The sequence below is a fragment of the Anser cygnoides genome, chromosome 4 (genome assembly GCF_040182565.1).
Source record: "Anser cygnoides isolate HZ-2024a breed goose chromosome 4, Taihu_goose_T2T_genome, whole genome shotgun sequence".
Lineage (NCBI taxonomy): Eukaryota > Metazoa > Chordata > Aves > Anseriformes > Anatidae > Anser > Anser cygnoides.
Genome location: NC_089876.1, coordinates 41,481,071 through 41,501,555, shown reverse-complemented (window position 1 = coordinate 41,501,555; position 20,485 = coordinate 41,481,071). Strand labels below are relative to the sequence as shown.

Genomic DNA, 20,485 nt, shown 5'->3' with positions numbered 1-20,485 from the left:
GAGAACAAAGTCAGTAGCAAAAGGTAGTGTCTTCTACTAGTCCAACAGACCAGTCTTGGTTATATGCTCAGACAGTCACAACTACAGCAATGTTACCATGGGTTCCTACTCATTCTCTTTGATACTAAGCTGAGCTGTTTATTGTTCTGGAGAAAAAAAACAATATTATTCTTTAAAACATAAAGTCCATGCTTTGCTTTAAAATGTTACACATAATCCAGATCGTATCGTAAAATCCATTCACACAGACGCTGCCGGCAGCAGGGGCATGGCAGGAAAGCAAGCACAAGGCTGGCAGCACATGAAGTCCTGGAGCAGAGAGCAAGTGCTGCTGAGCTCGCTGGAAGCACGATGGCTGAAGTGGCTCGAGCTGCATGGGGCTGCCAGGACCCCCAGACCCTTTGCTGAGCCCTGGGAGGGTGCTCCAGAGCTGGGCACTTCCAGGCTGTCACCTTGTTTAGGTTTGCAGGTACAAAATCTGTGAAAGGAAATACTTCAGTATTTAGATATTTAAAATTTGGTGTACAACATAAAGAGAAACCCATATTTGCATATTGATAGGATATCTTGGAGAAGACCTATGTCCCTCCCAAATTGGAATTCTATTCAAATAACTCAATTAATTACTTTTCTAACTGACTTCTGGCTGTTGCCAAGCGTGAAGAATTATATCTTCCAGGATGTGTCAGAAACATACCACTTTTCAGAGCTTCAGTCAAAACTTGACAAAGCATTAAAGAAGCACCCGTCCACAGCTGGGCCTGACTGCTAATTAGGCGACTAGAGGACTGGTTTTGGTATCACCCTGAAGCCCCAGAACAGAATCAAGAAATGTCATAGGTTTGTCAGCAAAGCCTGTGGCCAAGGTAGAAAATCTTACGTGCATCTTCTGGCAATAAAATCTGTTCATTTCTTGAGATGGAGGTGCTACAGAAGCCACTGTTACAGAACTGAGGTCTTTCTTTTCCCCCTGTCACCACTGAATAGATTCTTACACTTGAAAAAGTTTGCAACTTGGCATAAAGAGCATCCCAGCTGAACTGTACTTCACAGCCAAGTGCTGTGGGGAAGAAGAAGGTTTGGAAAGGCTCTTCCAGGTATTTTTCTTAACTGCACATCTTGCCATTGAAAGTGCTGTCTGACTTGATCGCTGCCTTGCTACTCTGCTGTGCACCGCCATGTGCAGGTGGCAGAGGATGGCTGGAGCGTGCTGCAGGCTCCCTCTCCCTCTCTCCTCGCTGTGCGGTTCCTCCTGTCGTTGGGCCATGGCAAGCTGGTTCTCCTTGGCCTGCAGGCTGGGGTGAGGAAGAGTTCAGGATGAGCCAAGCAGGATGGTGTAGTGCCTGGGTGATTCAGTGTCATTGCCAGAGCAACTCTTGTTAAGTGAACAAAGCAGACACAGCTTGGTAGGGCTGTTCTGCCATTGATGGATTAGTCACAGGGTTACCAGTTTGTCCCGGTGACAGGGAAACAAGCTGAGCCTGTACATGGCACTTCAGCACCGTCCCTGTGGAGCCAGCAGTGCCCAGGCCCGTCAGACCCCCACGGATATCGTGCCAACAGTGGTCCTGCCGAGTGCCATGGGGTTCTGAGCATGGAACCCGAATAGCTGCACATTTTCTCCAGCCAGAAACATTTGGTTAGGTGAATGTGCTTCAGCAAGTTGAGGTGAGTTAAAACATCCCAAATGCTGGCAAGTTCTATTTTATTTGTTTTGTTATTGGCACGTAAGGAGAGAGCATTGATATGTTTAATGTTTCTTAAGCCAAAGAAGAAGAAAATCCATTCACTACAGCCTCAATACCTCTGGTTCATGAACCTCTGATTCATCCTGACAACTATTTAAAAATTAATTTCGACCTCTGCATTAATCTTGGCCAGAAAAAGAAAAGAAATGCGTTAGGTAACGAGTGCCACAAAGTGTAGTTACCATTGTGGATGTGTGCAATGAAAGGCATAGTTAGCATTTAACTCACAAGAGAAGCATTAGCACATATTACCAGCTACTTTTTCTTTTCTGAAGTCCGTTGAATAAATGCGTACATGGGCATAGAAATGCATCTCTAACATTATTTCTTCTCTTTAATATGTGTAGTTTTCCTCTATGTCGGAGCATCCCATGTGTCATTAGATACTGAAACCAAGGTGGTACAGACATTTTGTTATGTGAGGGAAGAAAAGGAGATAAATTACTTTCTCTCTCTCTTTTTTTTTTCCACAATATTGGTCATATTTGAGATTAAAAAATTAGATTAATGGCTTGATTGATCAAATAACACTCTCTATAATGCCTTGGAGAAATTATCATGAACTCACTAAAGGGCTAAAAAAAAATACCATCCAGATTATTATTTGTTGCTGATTTGGTTATTTTTTTTCCAAGAATGCTTCATTACAAATGGTAATGTTTTCCAAGAAAATAACCAGATAGCCTGCAATTTGAATATATTAAGTGTTTGAATAAATAAAAGCAGCTGCTTGCCTCTTGCAATAGCTGTCTTCTGACTTTGCATTTCTAAACGCATTTTTGTTTAGCATATACACTTGGCCATGTACTTTCTTAGTATCTTGTGTTTTTTAATATCTCGTAAAAGGCCCTAGGCCAAAGGTGTCAATAGATCATCCTGGCAGTGAGATGGAAGGAGGAGAGAGAGAGAAGGTAGGCATGTGGTTGCACTCCTATTCAACCCCAGTGATGCTTCCGTCATGAGCTGAAGACAGAAGGCTGCGCTATAGCTTGATCAGAAAGGGCAGGTGGTGAAGAACAGGAAGGAGGTTAAATTTATCCAGGAGATGATAATTTTTTTCTCCCTCTTTTTCATTAATTTAATATTAAAGAAAGAAGATGAGACATTGTGGGATCCTTGTTTTATTATAACAAAAATATTAATTCCATAATCAGTTGAATGTAATTCTTCATTTTCTTTCATTTTTCAATTCTTCAAGCATGTCATATCTGGCCTTTGACCATCACATATGGTCGTCCAGAAACATACTGAGCTATATTCATCTGTATTAGACATAATTAAAGATACTAAAAGCATGTTTTTAAAGACATTTTAAATTAAAGATAAGTAGGCAGTTAAGATAGTAACTGTATTTTCTAGTGGAAATATTTTTCTCTGACTCTCCCATTTGTAGGGGCTTTCAGGTAACATCTTTCATACAGTGTCCCAGACCATACTGCAGATAATGTTAGGTGGCCATACTGGACAAGTGAGTGATCAGAGTGGTGGCTTTTGAGAGGAGTGATGGAATTCATTTCAGTATATTTTGTTGTGGGATTTTTCACTGTGGGTTCTTTGTGGTTGTGTGTGAGGTGGTTGCTTTGGTTTTCTTGTAGAGTGACTTGAAATTGTTATTTTTCTTTAAGAAGGGAAAGAGAACAAAATAAGGCATGTGAACAGTTGTGAAAAACATAAGCACTGCTCCAGACAATTTATCTTATTGACTCTAGTAAATTGATTGGCATGGCACATCATCAGTGCCCTTCTCAGCCACTTTGAGACTTGGCAGATTCTCCCTAGGCTGTTAGGGTAATGTTTGCATTAGCCCTTGGTAATAATCAGAAGTGTTGCAAAGGCAGGTTTATTCTCCCTGCTGAAGGTGAACCCTTACTTAGACCCAAAAAAAATAAATCTGAAAATGATAAAAGCTTTACAGACAAATATCTCCAGGAGGGTTAAATTTCCTATCACAGCTATCTAAAATTCTTTTGACGCAGCTAAACCAGTGATTTCACCCAGTTCATTGACCGGCCTATTCATAATCACGGAAGTATTTCTCTCAGGAGACTTCCCATCATAAATGTGGTGCAATTTGCACTTCTGCTCCAAGACTTGAGAAAGGAGGGTTTGGTTCCCAGCTTTGTGGCATATTTTGTGTGTGAGTAGCAACAGTCTGTCACAGCTATTTCAGTACTTCCAGGCAATCCAGGCACCCAACAGAACTGGAAAGAAATTCCAGCACAGTTAGCATTTTCCACTGAATGCCACCCGCCTGTCCACTTCAGTAAGTCTGAAATTCTTAGACTCCTCCTGCAAGCTTTTGGTACCTAAATGCCTTTGAAAACCTGGTTTATACATCCCAGGGGGATTTGGTGGAGAAACATCTGAGCCAGACCACAGGACCTGGGGCACAGTGCTGCTCTGGTGGAGGCTGGATTGGGTCTCAGCCTGGAGGAGGATGCTGTCAGAAATGCAGTCTCTGGTCGTGGCCAGGGAATCCCTTCCCACCTCAGCGAGTGTGGCAATGCAGGCAGCTTTTTGTCCTCCTGCCACAGTCAAAATGCAGGTAGCACTGGGGTCTACAACATGCCAACTGATCTCCTGGGATTTCAGCTGATGAAACACCCACCTTAGCATCATCTCTCTGACTTCAAACACCCCCAGTTTGTACCTTCTTTTCTAAATTCCAGTTCACGATCATTGTGTATGCTATCATTTCTGGCGTGTTTCTACGTTAAAGTATATCTTCTTTGTCCTTAGCTGCTTAGTACAATTGAGGATTTGACCACTGCAAAACATGGGTTAGCTGTAAAAACAATATACTTTTTTTTTTAAAAGTGAAAGAAAAATATCCCTAATATTAAACCATAAAGGAGTGAGCTTATATATAAAGCCAGAAGAGACATCTGATAAGCTGCCCCATCCCAGAGAATTTCAGACTGTATTTGTTGTTTATATAGGGCACATAAAAGAAAGAAAAATAGTTTCAATACCGCGTAATGCAAATAAAACGAAAACAGCACTGTACACAAAGAAAAATTGATGCGGAGTCAAGGCTTGATAGATCACTGAATGGCCTGATTTCTCAGGCTATGGCTTCAGCAGGGGTAGCAGGATGGTAGGAAGTCCCTGCCCCATCCTACTGATGGGCACTCCTTTGCCACCTCAGCTGGATGGGGCTGATATGTATATGGCTGTTTGCCACCTCAACTATGCCAGGGGCTGATCTGTGCTGCAGTAACTTTTTTTTTTTTGTGAATTAAAATGATGCTGTTGACTTTCAGCGTGGGCTCAGCTCTTGTCCCTGCAGCCTTCTCCCATCACTGGTCCTGGGTGAAAACTCCAATGCTTTGGCGCATTCAGCATCACCACGTGGGGATCTGTGATTGAAAGAGTTCCTGGACTGAGCAGGGGTTTGGGGGGGCTTCTATGACTCTGTCAGAGTCATGGCCGTGCAAAATGGGCTATGATAAGTGCATGGGGTGTTGGAGGGAAGGATGCTGGCTACAACACATCTCCCTTTCTGCAGTGGTTACAGCCCTATTCTTCTATGTGAGCCTCAGCAGAACTGGGAATCTGTGTTGTCAAACCGTGAAACACGTTTTAATTATCTCACAGAGGTGAGTTTATAGAAACAGACTGTGTAACTGGTTCCAGTTGAAAACTTCACCAGATTCATCCAACTTACCTTTGGATGAAAATCAGAAGGAGAAAAAGGAGCTTTTTGAAACTGATTTGCTTTCTTTTTTCCACTTGCCTCATCATCTTACCATTTTCTTTTATTATACTCACCTGTTCTAATTAAAGTTTCTTTTCTCTCTCCTATACGACAGGCCTAGATGATGTTGTAGCAATAATGATTCCTGAACCCAAAGGAAAAGAGATAGTGAGCCTCCTGGAGAGGAACATCACTGTGATGATGTACATAACCATCGGGACACGCAACTTGCAGAAGTACGTCAGCCGGACCTCCGTGGTGTTCGTCTCCATCTCCTTCATTGTGTTGATGATCATTTCGCTGGCATGGCTGGTCTTCTATTACATCCAGCGATTCCGCTACGCAAATGCCAGAGATAGAAATCAGGTAAGAAGGGCTGGAATGGCTCTTGTTTCCAAAAAATTCACCATGGGATTCAGCTTTAAATAACTTTAAAGTAAAATTTGGGGAAAATAAAAGTGTGGTTTTAAAAGAAAAAGAAAAAAAAGAAGAAGAAATAGTGAAAAGAAGGGGGATTTAAAAATGCCTGTGTATGGGAAAAGCCAAGACTTCTATCAATACAGACAGGACTGAGGAAGAAAGAAATTAATGACTATAAAGTGTATGTGTTATGGGTTGGGTTTTTTTTTTTTTTTGCTTGCACAAAACACACGGGAAACAGCCAGAAAGAATCATGATGTTTACTACCAAAAGGATTCCTTTGGTACACACGGCCAAGTGACAGAAATGTATATAAATTAAGTAACAATCCTTAAGATCAAAATTATGTGAAAAATATAGTGTGGTATGCAAATGTCTGTGTGGGAAACAAGGGCTCACAGTAAGTGAAGAGATTTAAAAGAACAGGAAGTGTTTTCATTTTCATGCTTCTTTAGAAGGGCCTTGAGCTTGAAAGGGAATGTTCCTGCTCATTTGACAATTGTCCCTGAATGTGTAAGTGCTGTAGTGATAGCCCAATATTAGTAAACCTTTGCTTTTTGGTTTTGGCATCTTGTCCGTGTCCCCCCCACTCCACAGAAGAGATAGAAACTTACAGAGCTGGAGAGAAGTCAGCAGCATTGTGTGGGAATGGGTGCTAGGTCCTGAGACCCTCTGGATTTATAAAGCACCATGCATCTTTATGGTTGTTCAGCAATGAATAATAATAGCAATGTTAATAACAAATTTAATCTTTTCTTGGCTGGATCCAACTATCTTGGCATCAGCAGAACTGTGAAGCTGAGGCTCCTACATTTCGTTCTAATGGTACAGTAGAAAATATTATCAGTGTATGAAATCTGAGGAGATAACCATTTTACTGCAGGAAAAATAATGCGCTGTAATTCAGAGATGTTTCTGGACCCTTAATAAATTCCTGTTGGGGCAGGGGGAGGGCTGCCTTGCTTGCTCTGCAGAAAAAAGTAAAACAGAGTGTTAATCATCTTGTGGAGGAAAGTACTGCTGCACTCTAAAATATACTGAACGTATAGGGATCCCTCACTACCCCCATTGAAATTCAGGCGTCTTCTGAGATAGAGAGCAGCTGCTCTGTATTTACACACAGAAAGAATATATTTTACTTTTAAATGTACACCATGAAATTTTGGATAGTAAGAACGAGACTATCCCAGCTGGAATTTGAACATCACTGGCAGCAGAATCACTGTGACTGTAGCGGCTGTGATAATTTGTAGATGCTTTGGCTGCAAAAGCACATGTGTGCCTAATTTATGTACGTGAGTACCGTAAGTGTGCTTTCAATCAAGTAATTGTACAGGCAGATTAGCAGTGTAAATAGACATACATAAACATGAAACCCAGCAAAATAAGAAGCTCTCTTCAGGTAATATGTGGTAGTTTGGAATGGACTGGTTTATGTGTTCAAGCAGACTTCCTATTCAGTCTTTTCTTTCCAAGGTTTGAATGAGACTAATTTGTGCACAACCAGTTGTCCTGTGTGGAGATTTTAATAACTTTGTAATTAATACTAATTCTGTTCTGGAGAAGAATAAGAAAATAGGCTTCCTAAGCAATTATTTATTAGTCATTTTTTGCCAAAGCTGTATTAACGATACAGGGCAAACCAGAATTTCTTTATGCAGTTTCTTCACTTGATTTTGCCTGACATCTCCTCTAATTAGCTCTTACTTTTGTTAAGAAAAATGGTGTATGATACATACGGATAAATCTCAACCATTTGTGCTAGTGAGCTTTTTAGTCCTGGCTATGGACTAGAGTAATGTAAGTAGCTGTCAGAAGAGCTCAACTTGCTCTTGCCCTTTCCATGAGGGTTCTGTCTGCTTCCTCTAAAGTTCTGCTTTTTTCCTTTGACACATTTTCTTGTAGCACAAGGATGGGAGCACAAAGTCCTTGGATATTCAGATAAATACAAGAGAAATGTTTTTTGTTGCTTTTGAGGGATATAGTTTAGAACATGGTTCTTTTGTCATTTTGCTCAAAAGCTTTTGCCATTCTAACTTGCATGTGTCTGAGCTTACTTGCTGGAAAGTCTTGCAGGTGTTTTAAGGACCTTCATTGCTGGCCAACTTTAGGAAAGATGCTTCCTTCTATTTATATTTGATAAACTCTGGATAAAGTTTATCTGATGGGTGAGGTTGAAATGTTTGTACAAACAGCTTCAAATGAACAGGGACCCAGCTGGCCTATTTAGTGAAAGTAGTGCTATCAGTTTCTACCCCACGGTGCAATAAATCTTACTGCACTTACTGCCCATCTCTCTAACTGCAAAAAACTGTGATTTATTAGATTTCTGTTTTAAAAATAAAAAAGGAGGTTAAATTCATTTTGACATCTGAATGATTTTAAATCCTACAGTTTTAAAGCAAGGTCTTCTGAGGGTCAGTGTTTTCTGTGTCAAAGCAGAACCTATGCTTACCTCTTTGTTTACCTCCATCATGCCCTTCCTGGGGCTGGTTGATAGCCGGGCTGCTACCCAGAGCAGTTCAGGCTCCTCTGAATTTGTAGTCTTGGCTCTGTGCTGAGGGAATGGGACAGGGTGGCTGACTGCTAAATACAATCTGCAGAAAAAGTCATTATCTGCAAGTAGGAGGGGTGTTGCGGCATTGCTGAGCAAGGTTTCTGAACATCTTTCATTGATCATTCCAAGCCTCTCCCTAAGTCATCTTCCAAGCCTCTTCCAAGCTGACCCACTTTAACGATGTCTTGCTTTCCTGCAAAATATGGTGCATCCTTTGGTCAAGCCTCATAACCACATCTGCTTCCTTGTCTTTTCCTATATGGTCACCCTCCTTTATAGGTCCACTTCCCATCTTATACACAGCTTAAGTTGCTGATCAGGCAGTAATTCCAGAAGGAGCTAACATAATTGTCCATCTAGAAAGTGATAGGTCCTGCTAATGAGACAGGCAGCTGGAAAGACTGAAGAATCTCCTGGATTCCTCTTGTGATTCCCCAGTGAGATGAAACCTGGACACACACCTTGTACGTCTTCACTCATCACTCTTTCACCACATGTGCAAAATCCAGGTTCATGCGCCAGAAGGGAGACCCAGCTCACTTCAGCTAGGTGCTTGGTTTAAGTGAACGGAGAACCACCTCTGCAAGGCTTCCCACTACATGCCCTGATCTGTTCATGTAGATGTAAACTTAGTGGGGAATTTCTGCAGTGGATTCCAAAACTATCTTCCATTATGGGCTTGTGCACCTGTAGCTAGCGTGTCAGCTACCCATACAATCACACTTCCTACAGTCATAGAAAATATGGTTACATTTCAATTTTGATTTTAATGTGTTCAATTTTTAGGAGTGTCTTTAGCACAGACAACTCTATGGTTACATATGAAAGTGAAAGGTAGGTAGTAATACTCACATGGCTGAAAAAAACAACTTTTTCTCCTCTTTTCCAACCTCAGAAGATGGCCAGCAAGTAGGTGGCTGCCCTGATGTTATGCCCTTTTGATATTATGATGATGAATTTGTGAAAGGAAAGCATAGTCAACCTGCTTCCTCAGCAGCATGTTCCTGGAGCCCTCCTGAAAAAGCAAGAGTATGTCCATGAAAGACTGTGGGACTTGTTTGCATCAAGCAACATCAGGTTACAGACCTAATTGAAGGTGCTTTGGAATTACATGACAGGTTAATTCCTGGAGGTAATTCAGCAAACTGTGACTTGCTGTCTCAGCCCTGTAACAGCCAGGACACAGACTTAAAAAAAAATAAAATAAAAATCTCTTTCTGTTGTCAGTGAACCACAAGATAGGAAGACAGCAAGAGGGAGATGTTTAAGGTCCAGACCTGTTGGCAGGATTTCTTCCATGTTGTTTCTTCCCATTAGCTTCTTGTTTCCTCTAAAATCATTTTGAAACCAGGTGGGCTTCATGCTTTTTGCAGGATGGCAAAAGCCAAAGCAGAAAGTTGTCCCACTAGGGCTGTGGAAGGTCCTGTGCATCCTGGGTTAGGGTAACAATAACCTCCAGGGAAGGATCTAGTTTAGTATATGACAGGCATTGTATGGAGGGTCAAGCAGTTCTCTGAGAAAGAAGACTGGTGGTCATGGCTTTGCATCAGGGTTTTGGGCCATTGAAGAGAGAGATGAAATCTTTGAAGTGGGCTTGGGAAGATGCTTCCCATGATGAAGTCTGCTAACTTGATCTGCGGTACAGGAAATGTGTCTGATACCTCATCCTGATGGTATAGCTCATTCTTCTCGAGGCACAAGGTGATCTCCTTCCTCCAAAGGTAATAGTTTAGTAAGGCCATTAAGAGAGGAGCACTTGTAATTTCTCTTCCACAGCACCTACTGTCATTTCCTTCCTCAGGAATAGACAAGTGATGCTTTCCATGCTACTGTCCTTTCTTTTTAAATAGTAATGCCATCTCCACAAGACCACTGCATCTGATATGCTTAACTCCTTCCAGTCCAGTATTGAATGTTGCAGCCTTGGTAATGAGATTATGGGATTTATGATTATAAATCTCTAAGCTTCACTTTAAACCCATAAACTATTGTAATGCCTCTTATCTTCTAGGGACAACGATTGGTTAGTGATAGCATGCCTTTCATTTGGAAAGAAGAATCCTTTGAAAGTATGACTTTACTCCAAGATATTCCTGTTCTTTCAAAAATTAAATAATTCTCATTTGCATTTAAGTCATGAACTTGTCTATTTAAGATAGACAAGAGAAAACAAACATGAAAACAAGCAGATCAAAGATGTACATGAGTCTTTAATCTTGTCCTATGCCCTTGAAGAATGTGCAAAAAAAAAAGAGCTGAGACATTTCATTAGTTTAAGTAATAATAATGATAAAAAGGAATCACAAGCAATTCCTGAAGGAGGACGCAATGGCTCTTGTCTTGCTGCATGTTATCAGTCTTTCTTTGATTTACATTAAAGAAACAAATAGCTGGCAAGAAATGTTTCCAACTCTTGTCTGATCTGTTTATTGAAGGGAAACTGTGAGCAAAAATGTACCACAGAAAAGATGATGTGCAACTACAAAAAACTCCCTTACATGTAATAATTAGCTGTGCCGGCATGCTCGTATGTAAATCTCATATGATAGCCAAGATCATTTTCACCTCTTTAGCCAGCCCTGAAATTGCTCACTGCTTTCAGTATTGCACGCATTTTGTCAATCTTCCATGTCTCCAATCTAATAAGCTTAGCCTCTAAATTAAATTCGGCGATTTTAATTGAATCCAAAGAACAACGTGGTAATTTATTAATCATATCTGGGTGATGATTAGCTCCCAATTTACAAGCAACATCCAGCTTCCTTCCAGTTTTGGCTCCGTGCTCTCCCCGTCTCCAGCTGGAACCCTTCCCGCTGACAGGCCCCTCTGAACTCCGGCACAGGCAGTGTTCTCGGCCCGAAAAGTTGAACGTCTTCTGAGTCACCAGAGCTCCCGAATCGCCCTCCCAACTAACAGCACATGGCTGGAAACATGGACGGGGGGCAGGGGAGGTGAAAAGAAGAGTTTGTCATCGGTAGCACCTCGGGGTGCACTGTGTCATAAACTGTCACAAAACCGACAGGAAGGCATCAGAGTAGGTGTTGCTGTGCGATCCTGTGTAAGATAAGAAGAAATGGGAGAGGTCACCAATATGGTCTGGGGACAGGGCCATGCAGTGAACGAGGAGAGGCGGAGGGAACTGGGCTTACTAAGCTGGGCGGAGAGGAGGCAGAGGGGCTCTGCCTCCGGCCTTCGGCAGCATGATGCATGAGGCGGCGTCGGGCTCTTCTCGGAGGTGCACAGAGAAAGTGTAACAGTCACAAACTGCAACAAGGGAAATTCCCTTTATCTGATAATAATTAAAAAGGCTGTGAGAGCAGTGAAGCACTGGAACAAATTATCCCCAGACATTGTGAAATCTCCCTTCCTGGAGATAGTCAGGACTTGACTGGACACAGCTCTGACTTTGAAGTTGACCCAGCCTTGAGCAGGGGGTGGAAGCACATAACCTCTAGGAGACCTTTACAGCTTGTGAGTCTGTATCCAGCTCTCCTTGTTGTGTTAGCACAAGCGAGCAGCCAAGTCCTGGGAGTGCTCTGATACAGGCACAAGCTCAATAGCACAGGCTGCAGAGGTAGCTCCACAGGGTGGAGGACAGGGTGTTTTACATCAGGCTGTTGTTACCTGCTTTAATCCTGAGTGGCAGTGACCCTGTCAGCACAGTAACAGTGTTTGGGAAATACGTGAGAACAATTGGAAATGTCACATGGTAAGTAATTCACAGGCTGCTGGAGGGGAAGATAGAAAGGAAAAGAAGTGAATGGTTATGTATGGATAGGATGTTACTGCAGGACTACATAGTGCTTTACCTGTAAGAAACTGCAGATGCTTTAGCTTCCTTTTTTTCCTTGCATTACTCCTGTAAAGTAAGCAAGCTCTATATTGCAGGAGAACGGAACAGCAGAGAAGATGATTCATGTTTTTCGTTGTTAACAAGTTATCACCTCAGTTGCAGCACTTAAATTTTGCTGGGGATCATGAGCCAGACCTGGTATAAAGACCTCCTGAATCTTAAGTGTAGCGTTCGTTCTGCTTACCAGCCCAGGCCTTGTTTATTAATGTGTTTTTTACAAGTATAATTAAAAAAAAAAGGAGAGGGAAGAAGTAGGATTCCCAAGCAGCAGACTTGTTACATACTCTTCTACTGACTTAAATAGAATAGGTGCCATAACCATCACAATGGGCTCGTGCAGTCTCCTCTGGAACTCCATTAGCATAGCTTTGCCTCATCAGCCATGGGTTACCAACAAGCCTAGAATACCTACTGTGCGCTTACTCTGAATAACAGCGTGACTGACCTCATCTGTTTACATTTATACAGCACTGTCCTGTTTCATGTGCAGTTGCTTCAGATTGTTAAGAAATCTAGTGGAAAAAAAGCGATGAATTCTGCATGAAGAGATACTCTTTGCTTAAGAACCAATTTTCTATTACAGCGCCGGCTTGGAGATGCTGCAAAGAAAGCAATCAGCAAGCTGCAAGTCAGAACAATCAGGAAAGGTGATAAGGTAATTTTTCAAATTGCTCATTACCAAATGAATGTCTGCATGGAGTATTCCTTCAGACCACTGGGACAAAGAGGCAGAAGAGGAATGGCAATTGCTTATTAAACTTGTGTCTGTCCTCCAGGTGGTGGAGCAATACTGGTAAGCAATTTATGGATGGAATGGAGTAGGGAGAGGAAGAGGTGAAATTATCTGAAGATGCAGAAAATCCTGAAAGTGCAAACATGCTACCTAAATCTGTGTGCTTTCCACATTTCAAACTGGATGCGTGTTGAAAGTCTGACTTGCTTTTCTGGAAATGCATGATTGATTTTGCAGCACGCATCGGTGACTGTTTTACTTTGTCACATAAGCTCTTGTATGAAGAGATTAGCTAAAAAAATAAAAAAATGATAATGATGAATGTTCTCTTTCCTGTAGGAAACTGAGCCAGACTTTGATAACTGTGCTGTTTGTATTGAAGGCTACAAACCCAATGATGTTGTCAGAATTTTACCTTGCAGGTAAGTTAAAGGCTGACGATGCTTTAAGCTCTGATAGTGTCTCTACTTCAAAAGATAGGCTCTGTTCTTAGAATATCGCTCTGAGATTGTCTGAGAGCTTGGTGGAAAAAAGGAGAGTTTATTGTTTTGATTTATTCCAAATCTATTCTATAAAGACATCTGAAATGCCTATTTATTCTACTTGAAATGAAGGTAGCATTAGTGGTGGTGAAAACCTGAGTTTAGCATGATGGTCAGAATTTTTGTCTGATCTGGATGTCTAACAAAGTTTTCAGTAAGATTTTTAAACTAAAGAGTTTGATTCTTCTATTTTTCTCAACAGTTTAATATTAATCTAAAATAACTCCTTTAGAAGAACTTGCCACTGACTTCAAGGTGAGTCCTGGGCTGAGCAGCCAGAGATAGAGCAGGCTAACTGCTCCCCATGGAAAGAAACTAGCACTACTTTTGCTGTACTGTGTTGTGACCAGATGTTAGGAGAGGGATGACTTCTTTCAAAAAAAAAAAAAAAAGTTGACTAGAAGCAATAAGCCAAAAGGGAATGTGAGAAAGACCATGTTATCTATTGCTGCCATGAAAATATTCATAGGCATGTAGGACATAGAGGTGACAAGAGTTTTTTACGGTTGTTCTTTCTCATTTCTTCCCTTCACATGACCATGCCCAGTGCTGCACGCACACTCACAGTGATGTGACACAGGAGTGCAGCCTTTTGCCACCTATAACAGCTGTAGTCACCTCTCTGTGTCATTTTATTATCATCCATGAAGTGTTAGCTAACAAAAGATTTCTCTAAATAAATCAATTTCTTAGGAAATTTCCTAGGAACAGTGGTTCTCCCAAGAGAGCAAGGGCAAGTGCTTTTTACCCTAGAAAGAGTGATCTCAAGTGCAGTATATATAGAGCATAGATTTTTATGGAGTTTCTTCTGCTGGATACGTGTTCATTGGCTTGAGAAGCTGAAATATTTGTTTCTTTTCCTGCTATGTTTTTCCCTAGTAGATATTTGAATGTTACAAGCTGTCCATTTCTGTTCATTCATATGACTCATTAATCTGTTTACTGCCATCATTAAATGGCAAACAAAAAGCAACAGATTAATCATAAATTTGACCTACTGTAAATCCCCCACAATGACAAATTGCATATGAACTCTTTTTTTCTGCAAACACACACTTCATGAAGCAGAAATACAGACAAAAATGAGAAATTACCAGAAAATGTGGACCTTGCATTGGCATCAAGCCTGTTTTCATAGAAGCATAATAAAGTTTGGAAATTGTACACAATAGAGACAGGCAGTTTTCAGAGGTAGTTATAAAACAGCAAAAAAAAGTCTACTCTTTAACTTTCGTTTGTGTCTCGCCTCATAATTCAGTGAGGCTCCAGTCAGATTTTGTCATGCACAGTGTTGAGTCAAGCAGAGTGAATAGGAAACACATAGTTAACAGGTGATGTTCAGTTCTTGGCTGACTTAAAAGGTCGCCTAGAAAATGACTCATGCTAAAAGGTTAGCAGCAGCAGATCTGTCTTGTAAAATACTCACAGTTTGAGCCTAAGCAGTTTTGAATTATAAAAACTAAAAGATCTTTCTCAAGCCGCTACTTCACAGACCCTGGCTTTCCTGTTGGCCGGATTGTGAGGGCAGTATCTTAAACATTAATTCACATGGGCTTGGACTTCCAAAACAGGAAAATGCTAGTCATGATTCTTTCTGCTGCTGTCAGACTTTTCTCCTCAAAACAAAAAAAAAAAAGAAAGCTTTCCGTCTCTGTTAAGTGAGTAGGAGAGTGTTATATCGTTATATCTTGATAAAGGCCTACAGACACTGTAGGTTTCTTCCTCCAGCATCCTCAGTTAAACCGTTTGTAGTTTCTAGTAAGGGAACTGCATTAGTCAGCCCTCTTTAATGAAAGGCTGGCATTTCACTGAGCCTTACAGAAGCCAATACCATGACACCAGTGCTGGCTGACCTTAGTTTGTCGTCTATCCAGGAGCTGCTCAAGATGTAGAACTTTTTACCTGCATAGCCAAATGTGACCCAAGATTTGCAAATGAAAGAGGATGCTTTATCCTGCAGGCTGTGCTGGGAAAACCACTGCTAGCAGACACACTCAGTATGAAGCCCTGTATATCTTCAGATTTTTTTTATTTTTGTTGTTGTTGTTTTTTAAGGCTGCTGAGTCCTGAGTCTACTAAGAAACTGGTACCAGAATCCACCGGCCAGTATTTCAGCGTATGAGCTCTGAAGTTGTATATACAGATGTTTACTAGCACTTAAGCTGTCTCCCCAAAGCTCCTCTTTTTACAGTTGGCAGAGAGCTGGCACTGGGATAGCCTGTTGTGAATGTAGCCCACACTGGAGAGCTGGGAGGAGAATTCTAGTTAACTTGTGCTTCTTCCGCTCTTTCCTCCTTGGAAGCCATCTCCCCCAACTGCCCATATTAATAAACTTCACTCTACAGAGTGTATTAAATAAACATATACTGACACTTGATGGTGAGGAAAGTGTTGGCTTGCAGCTGTTTTTATGTTTAATGGTAGCAAGTATCACTGAAGTTATCTATGAGAGTGCTGACACAACATCAAATGTAAACAAGTTCACTGTTCCCATAGTGACACATCTTGTCATAGCCCTACTTCCTTCTGCTTGTCCTCCATCTTCAGCTTCAAAACTCCTTCATCTTTTCTGCACGTTCTTTGGAGAAGTTACTTATAGTGGCAGATCCTTTGTCTGCCTTTTACTAAACTTCTCCTAACTTTACTAAACATCCACGGAGAGGCAAGACAATTCTTTCAATGTCATCTCTACTGAGAACTTTGTTTCTTCATAAGTTCTTTTTCAGGTTGTTCCATTTCTGTCACCAACAAATGGTTGTTCTGACTCTGTTTGAGCTTGCACAGCTCCTCTGAACCTCCACTGAACAACTGTGATCTCACAGAGTGCTCCACTCCTTCCCTTTCTTTTCATTGGCCTCCTGTGAAAGTCATTTCATCACAACACTTCTTCCCTTTTATTCCATTTTCCCACTTACCCTCATCATCGTGTTCCTTTGTCCTTCCTTCTTCTGCCTTAAGAACAAACAAATAGTAGCACATACGCATCCTATAAAGCCCAAACCTTCTTGTAAGGTACTACAGTGCTGCTCAGCCTCATACCAAAACTCTTCTCAGTCCTATGCTGCTGTCCCATCTCTAATCCAAGCAACTGATGCTTTTAGTCTGGGGCCCTGGGAACGTATTTTTCTTTCTGCTTTTGCCTCCTTTTGTCTAAGCTTGCATTTTTCTTTTGGGAAAAAAAAAAGTGTGACTGCTAGGTTTGTTTGCGTGCAGTTCAGAAAGTTGGAACTAGGACTGGAAGGTGGGAGGAGAGCAGTTCCCCTTACCCTGGAAAAAAAAAGCTTCTCATAATTGTTGGCAAGTCAGAAGTTTTACAAGAGTTTTACAAAGATAAAATTATTATTATTATTTTTGGGCTGAGCCCAAAATAAATCTTTTTTGTTGTATGTTCAAAATTGCAGCTTTAAAGAAAATTGAAATGCATTTCAGACAAAAGTAATCTCCTGTTAAAAAATATTAAGTGCTAATTAGATAACACTAAATGAAATGCTCTGGGATTTTGAGATTCTTTTCCTTACTTTGTGACTCTTTGAGCTTTACACAGCCCTGTGCAGTCACAGAGTCACAGAGCAGTGCAGGAGGGATCCCAGGAGGCCACCACCCCCATGGTGCGGAGGCATTGGCTGTGCACGTGTCATTCTTGGGAGTTATTTTTCCAACACACTGCAGCCTCTGAGGATGGAGACTTTGCAAATTCCCCTGATAATTTATTGCAGTGCTTTGCCACCCTGACAGCGGTGAAGCTTTTCCTATTGTGTAACCTGAATCTCACTTGCTGCAGTTTGAACACACCATCGTGTCTGTTATCCATCCCTAGGAGAGGTGAAGAACAGTTCGTTTCCTTTCTGCTTATGGAAAACTTTGTCTTGTATGAGGATTGTTACAACATCTCTCTTATTGCCTTCCTCTTTCTCAACTAATCAATTACAGTTCTTCTGAGAAACTTTTCAGCCCATCCAAATCAACATAGTTTTGCAATGCATGTGGTTGCACACAACAGGAAAAAAAAGCACATATTTTCTTCAGCTATGACTTTCATCGTCAAAGCCATGTTCCTGGCTTGTGTCTGAAACATCTCTCTTGCTGTCTCCCTGTGTGGATCATTACTTCTGAACTCATCCACGGTGCTTCTACCGTCTCCTTCCTTTTAAAACTTGAATCAGTCAGAAATGTAGAGAGAGAAGGATTTTTTTTTCAGTTGATCTTTTTACGTCTTTGTCTTAGTGTGTGACTGAAATATCATTGTTACACTCTCATCTTATTTTGTGCTGACCCTTATTTTAACTGAATTTAGACGGTAAACTTATCAGAGCATTGATCAGTCAAGGATTTGTTGAAAGCCATAAGTATATATACAGTGTTATAGCTAATAAAGAGTAAAATAAACCTTCAAATCCTAATCTGCAAAGCCTGCAACACTGCTTTTCCATACAAAATGCTTACATGTATGGAAATAGATAATATGAGCTCTCTAATTGTACAATGTGGTACAAAAATTTTAAAATTGAAATCTTTATCTGATTTCAGTAGCATTCCATTTTTGTGTTGATTTTTGTCTAATAATCAACATCCTTTCGTTGTACGTATTAAATCTAAAATTAATAGAGCCGTAATACACTGTGACAGTGTAGTATTGGGAAGTGCCAAGTGATGTGATCTGTCATGTATTTAAATTACTCAGCATTGGTAGGGTTTCTTTACAGGATTGTTTTTTGAAGCCAACTTTAAAAATGCTAACCTTCAGTTTTTGAAGTCTTTAAGCCATGAAAATTCCAAGCTTTTGGTGATTAACAAGCATAATGAAATGCTGTAATATGAACTACAACCTGACTGAGGCTTGCAAAGCTAGAACTTGAAAACAAGAGGGGACTTTCCAGTGTACAGTAACCTGGCTCGATAGAAGTTACATATTTTTTTTTTATCTGAAACAGATTTTGGTAATGGAAATTTAGTGCACTATGTTTTTATCAGGTCAGACAAGCCTTGTTTTGAGGAGGGTTGTGAACTGTAGTAGCCTTAGTAGAGTAGTGGTTTGAACTTAAAATATCACAATACTTCATTTGCATCAATCATATTGACATGCAAGATCAGATGTGGTGTGACACAGTTTGGTATCACAGCCAACCGATATAATTAGAGTAGGTCAAACTGCCAAGAACAGATCTGCCCTTTCCCATAGTTGTGTGAAGTCAGACCAAGTACAGCAATGTGACAATTCGCCACGTAGCTTTGTTTCTCAAAGATTCTGTTTCTTCTAGAAGTAGTGAGAAAAATATTCAAGTGAAAAGAATAACATTCTGAGATTTCACTTAGTTTTGGCTTTGCATTTCTAATGTTATTTAGAACTGAAGCCAGCTGGTATGCCAGCCAGCTAGTACGTGGGCCGATACCACATTAGTAAGAGCCGGGGTTGCAAATCGATATTGATAAAGGTGCACCTCAGTATCTTCCATCCGAAGTTGAAAGGCTATGTGTATCTTGTTATGTGAGAGACGCTGTGACAGAGTACAGCAGCCAGCCCATTCAGCTGAATATGTACCACTTAAATATTTAAAATTATTTTGGTACATTAACTGTGATTCTGGCTTGCTCAGAGATTGCATTTCCTAGTGGAGGCTGGCATATGCTGCGATATGCCCGCTCCAGGTGGAGCACGGGGCCGCTGTGAGCTGTGCCCAGCTGCTGTTACCTGCTGGGTTTGCATGGCTTGGCTGTGCAAGCGGTGCGAATGGGTCAGTGACAGCACAGGGAAGCGGAGGCTGGAGACTGCTCAAATGTGAAAGTTCAAGCAGACAGAAATGTGACTTTCAGGCTCTGCCAAGTAAAATGTGGGACACCTGTTGCCTTAGGAAAGTCAGAGCTGATCTATATGTTGTTTCAAAACAAGTCTTAGTGTGCACCTTTTGGGGCAAGTTTTTATGTATAAACCCTCATATTTCAGAATACAATACCCTATTTCCATTTTGCTTAGGTTATTCATTGTTTAGAAAAGATTTATTTAAAAAAAGTTTTAAAATATTACTTTTTTTTTTTTTTTTTTTTTTTTTTTTACTAATTTTCCTACATATTAGTATAGTTTCTGAGGCTATGAGTATGGTAGGAAATTTTCCCTTTTCTTCAGAAGGAGGGGAGCCAGCCAAAAGCAAACTATCCCAAGCCACAGAACACAGAAGTAGAGAGCAGGTGCATTGCCTACAAGATAAGCCAATGGCGCACTACTGTCAGCCCAAATATGCCACCTGTGGATTAAGGAAAAGAGAAAGAAGCAAGAGAGAGGAACTTATCTGCCTTAGGCTGAGCCTTAGGTGCTTTATTTGACCTCTTCACCAGCGTTTCTTAAATCCTGAGCCCCACATTCCTGCATTTTTGCAACATTCACCCTCTACAACCGTAGGATAACAGAATATGCTCACAAGAGAAAATACAGCTGTCAGTCAGGTTTGTACACTAAATACTTCCATGTTCAGTCTCAGTTTGTGTCAGGCCAAGGTAGGTAAGTTTTCAGTTCCTCTGCCTGGACAATGTGTAAGAAAAGTGGCCCAGCAGCTACATGGCTCAGGTAGTTAATTAGTGGTCACTTCAGATGGAGCATGGGATTAGCAACAACCTCTTAAGGGCTGGAATTGTTTAGGAGATCGCTTTGATGGGCAAATTCTAAAGAAGGAAAAGTCAGGGAGAACCCTTTAAAAATATCACCCTGATTTTTCCATTTAAATGAAGAGTAGCTTTTTTTTTTTTCTAACTTGCTTTCCTTATGTGTGCATCCTTAAAAATAATACCAGAACTCCAATGGCTTCACCTTTGTGTAATCAGGTTTGTCTGCAGAACCCTCAGGAAACAGTAATGTGATTTCACCAGCAAGTAGGTTTTGTTTACTGACAGCCTTTAACGTTTAAAGAATATGGGTTTTGCTTCTGCACTTTGTGTATTTTTCC

The 20,485-nt window shown here is 40.9% G+C and overlaps 1 protein-coding gene across 2 annotated transcripts in view; it reads left to right on the top strand.

Moving 5' to 3' along the window:
- The window catches only part of RNF150 (ring finger protein 150), a 121,062-nt gene that overhangs the window by 61,580 nt on the left and 38,997 nt on the right, over positions 1-20,485 (top strand). For both annotated transcript variants that reach the window (XM_066996690.1, XM_066996689.1), the window contains exons 2-4: positions 5,561-5,811; positions 12,859-12,930; positions 13,348-13,430. In XM_066996690.1, the coding sequence (XP_066852791.1) occupies positions 5,561-5,811; positions 12,859-12,930; positions 13,348-13,430 (406 nt within the window). The remainder of the gene's footprint in view (positions 1-5,560; positions 5,812-12,858; positions 12,931-13,347; positions 13,431-20,485) is intronic.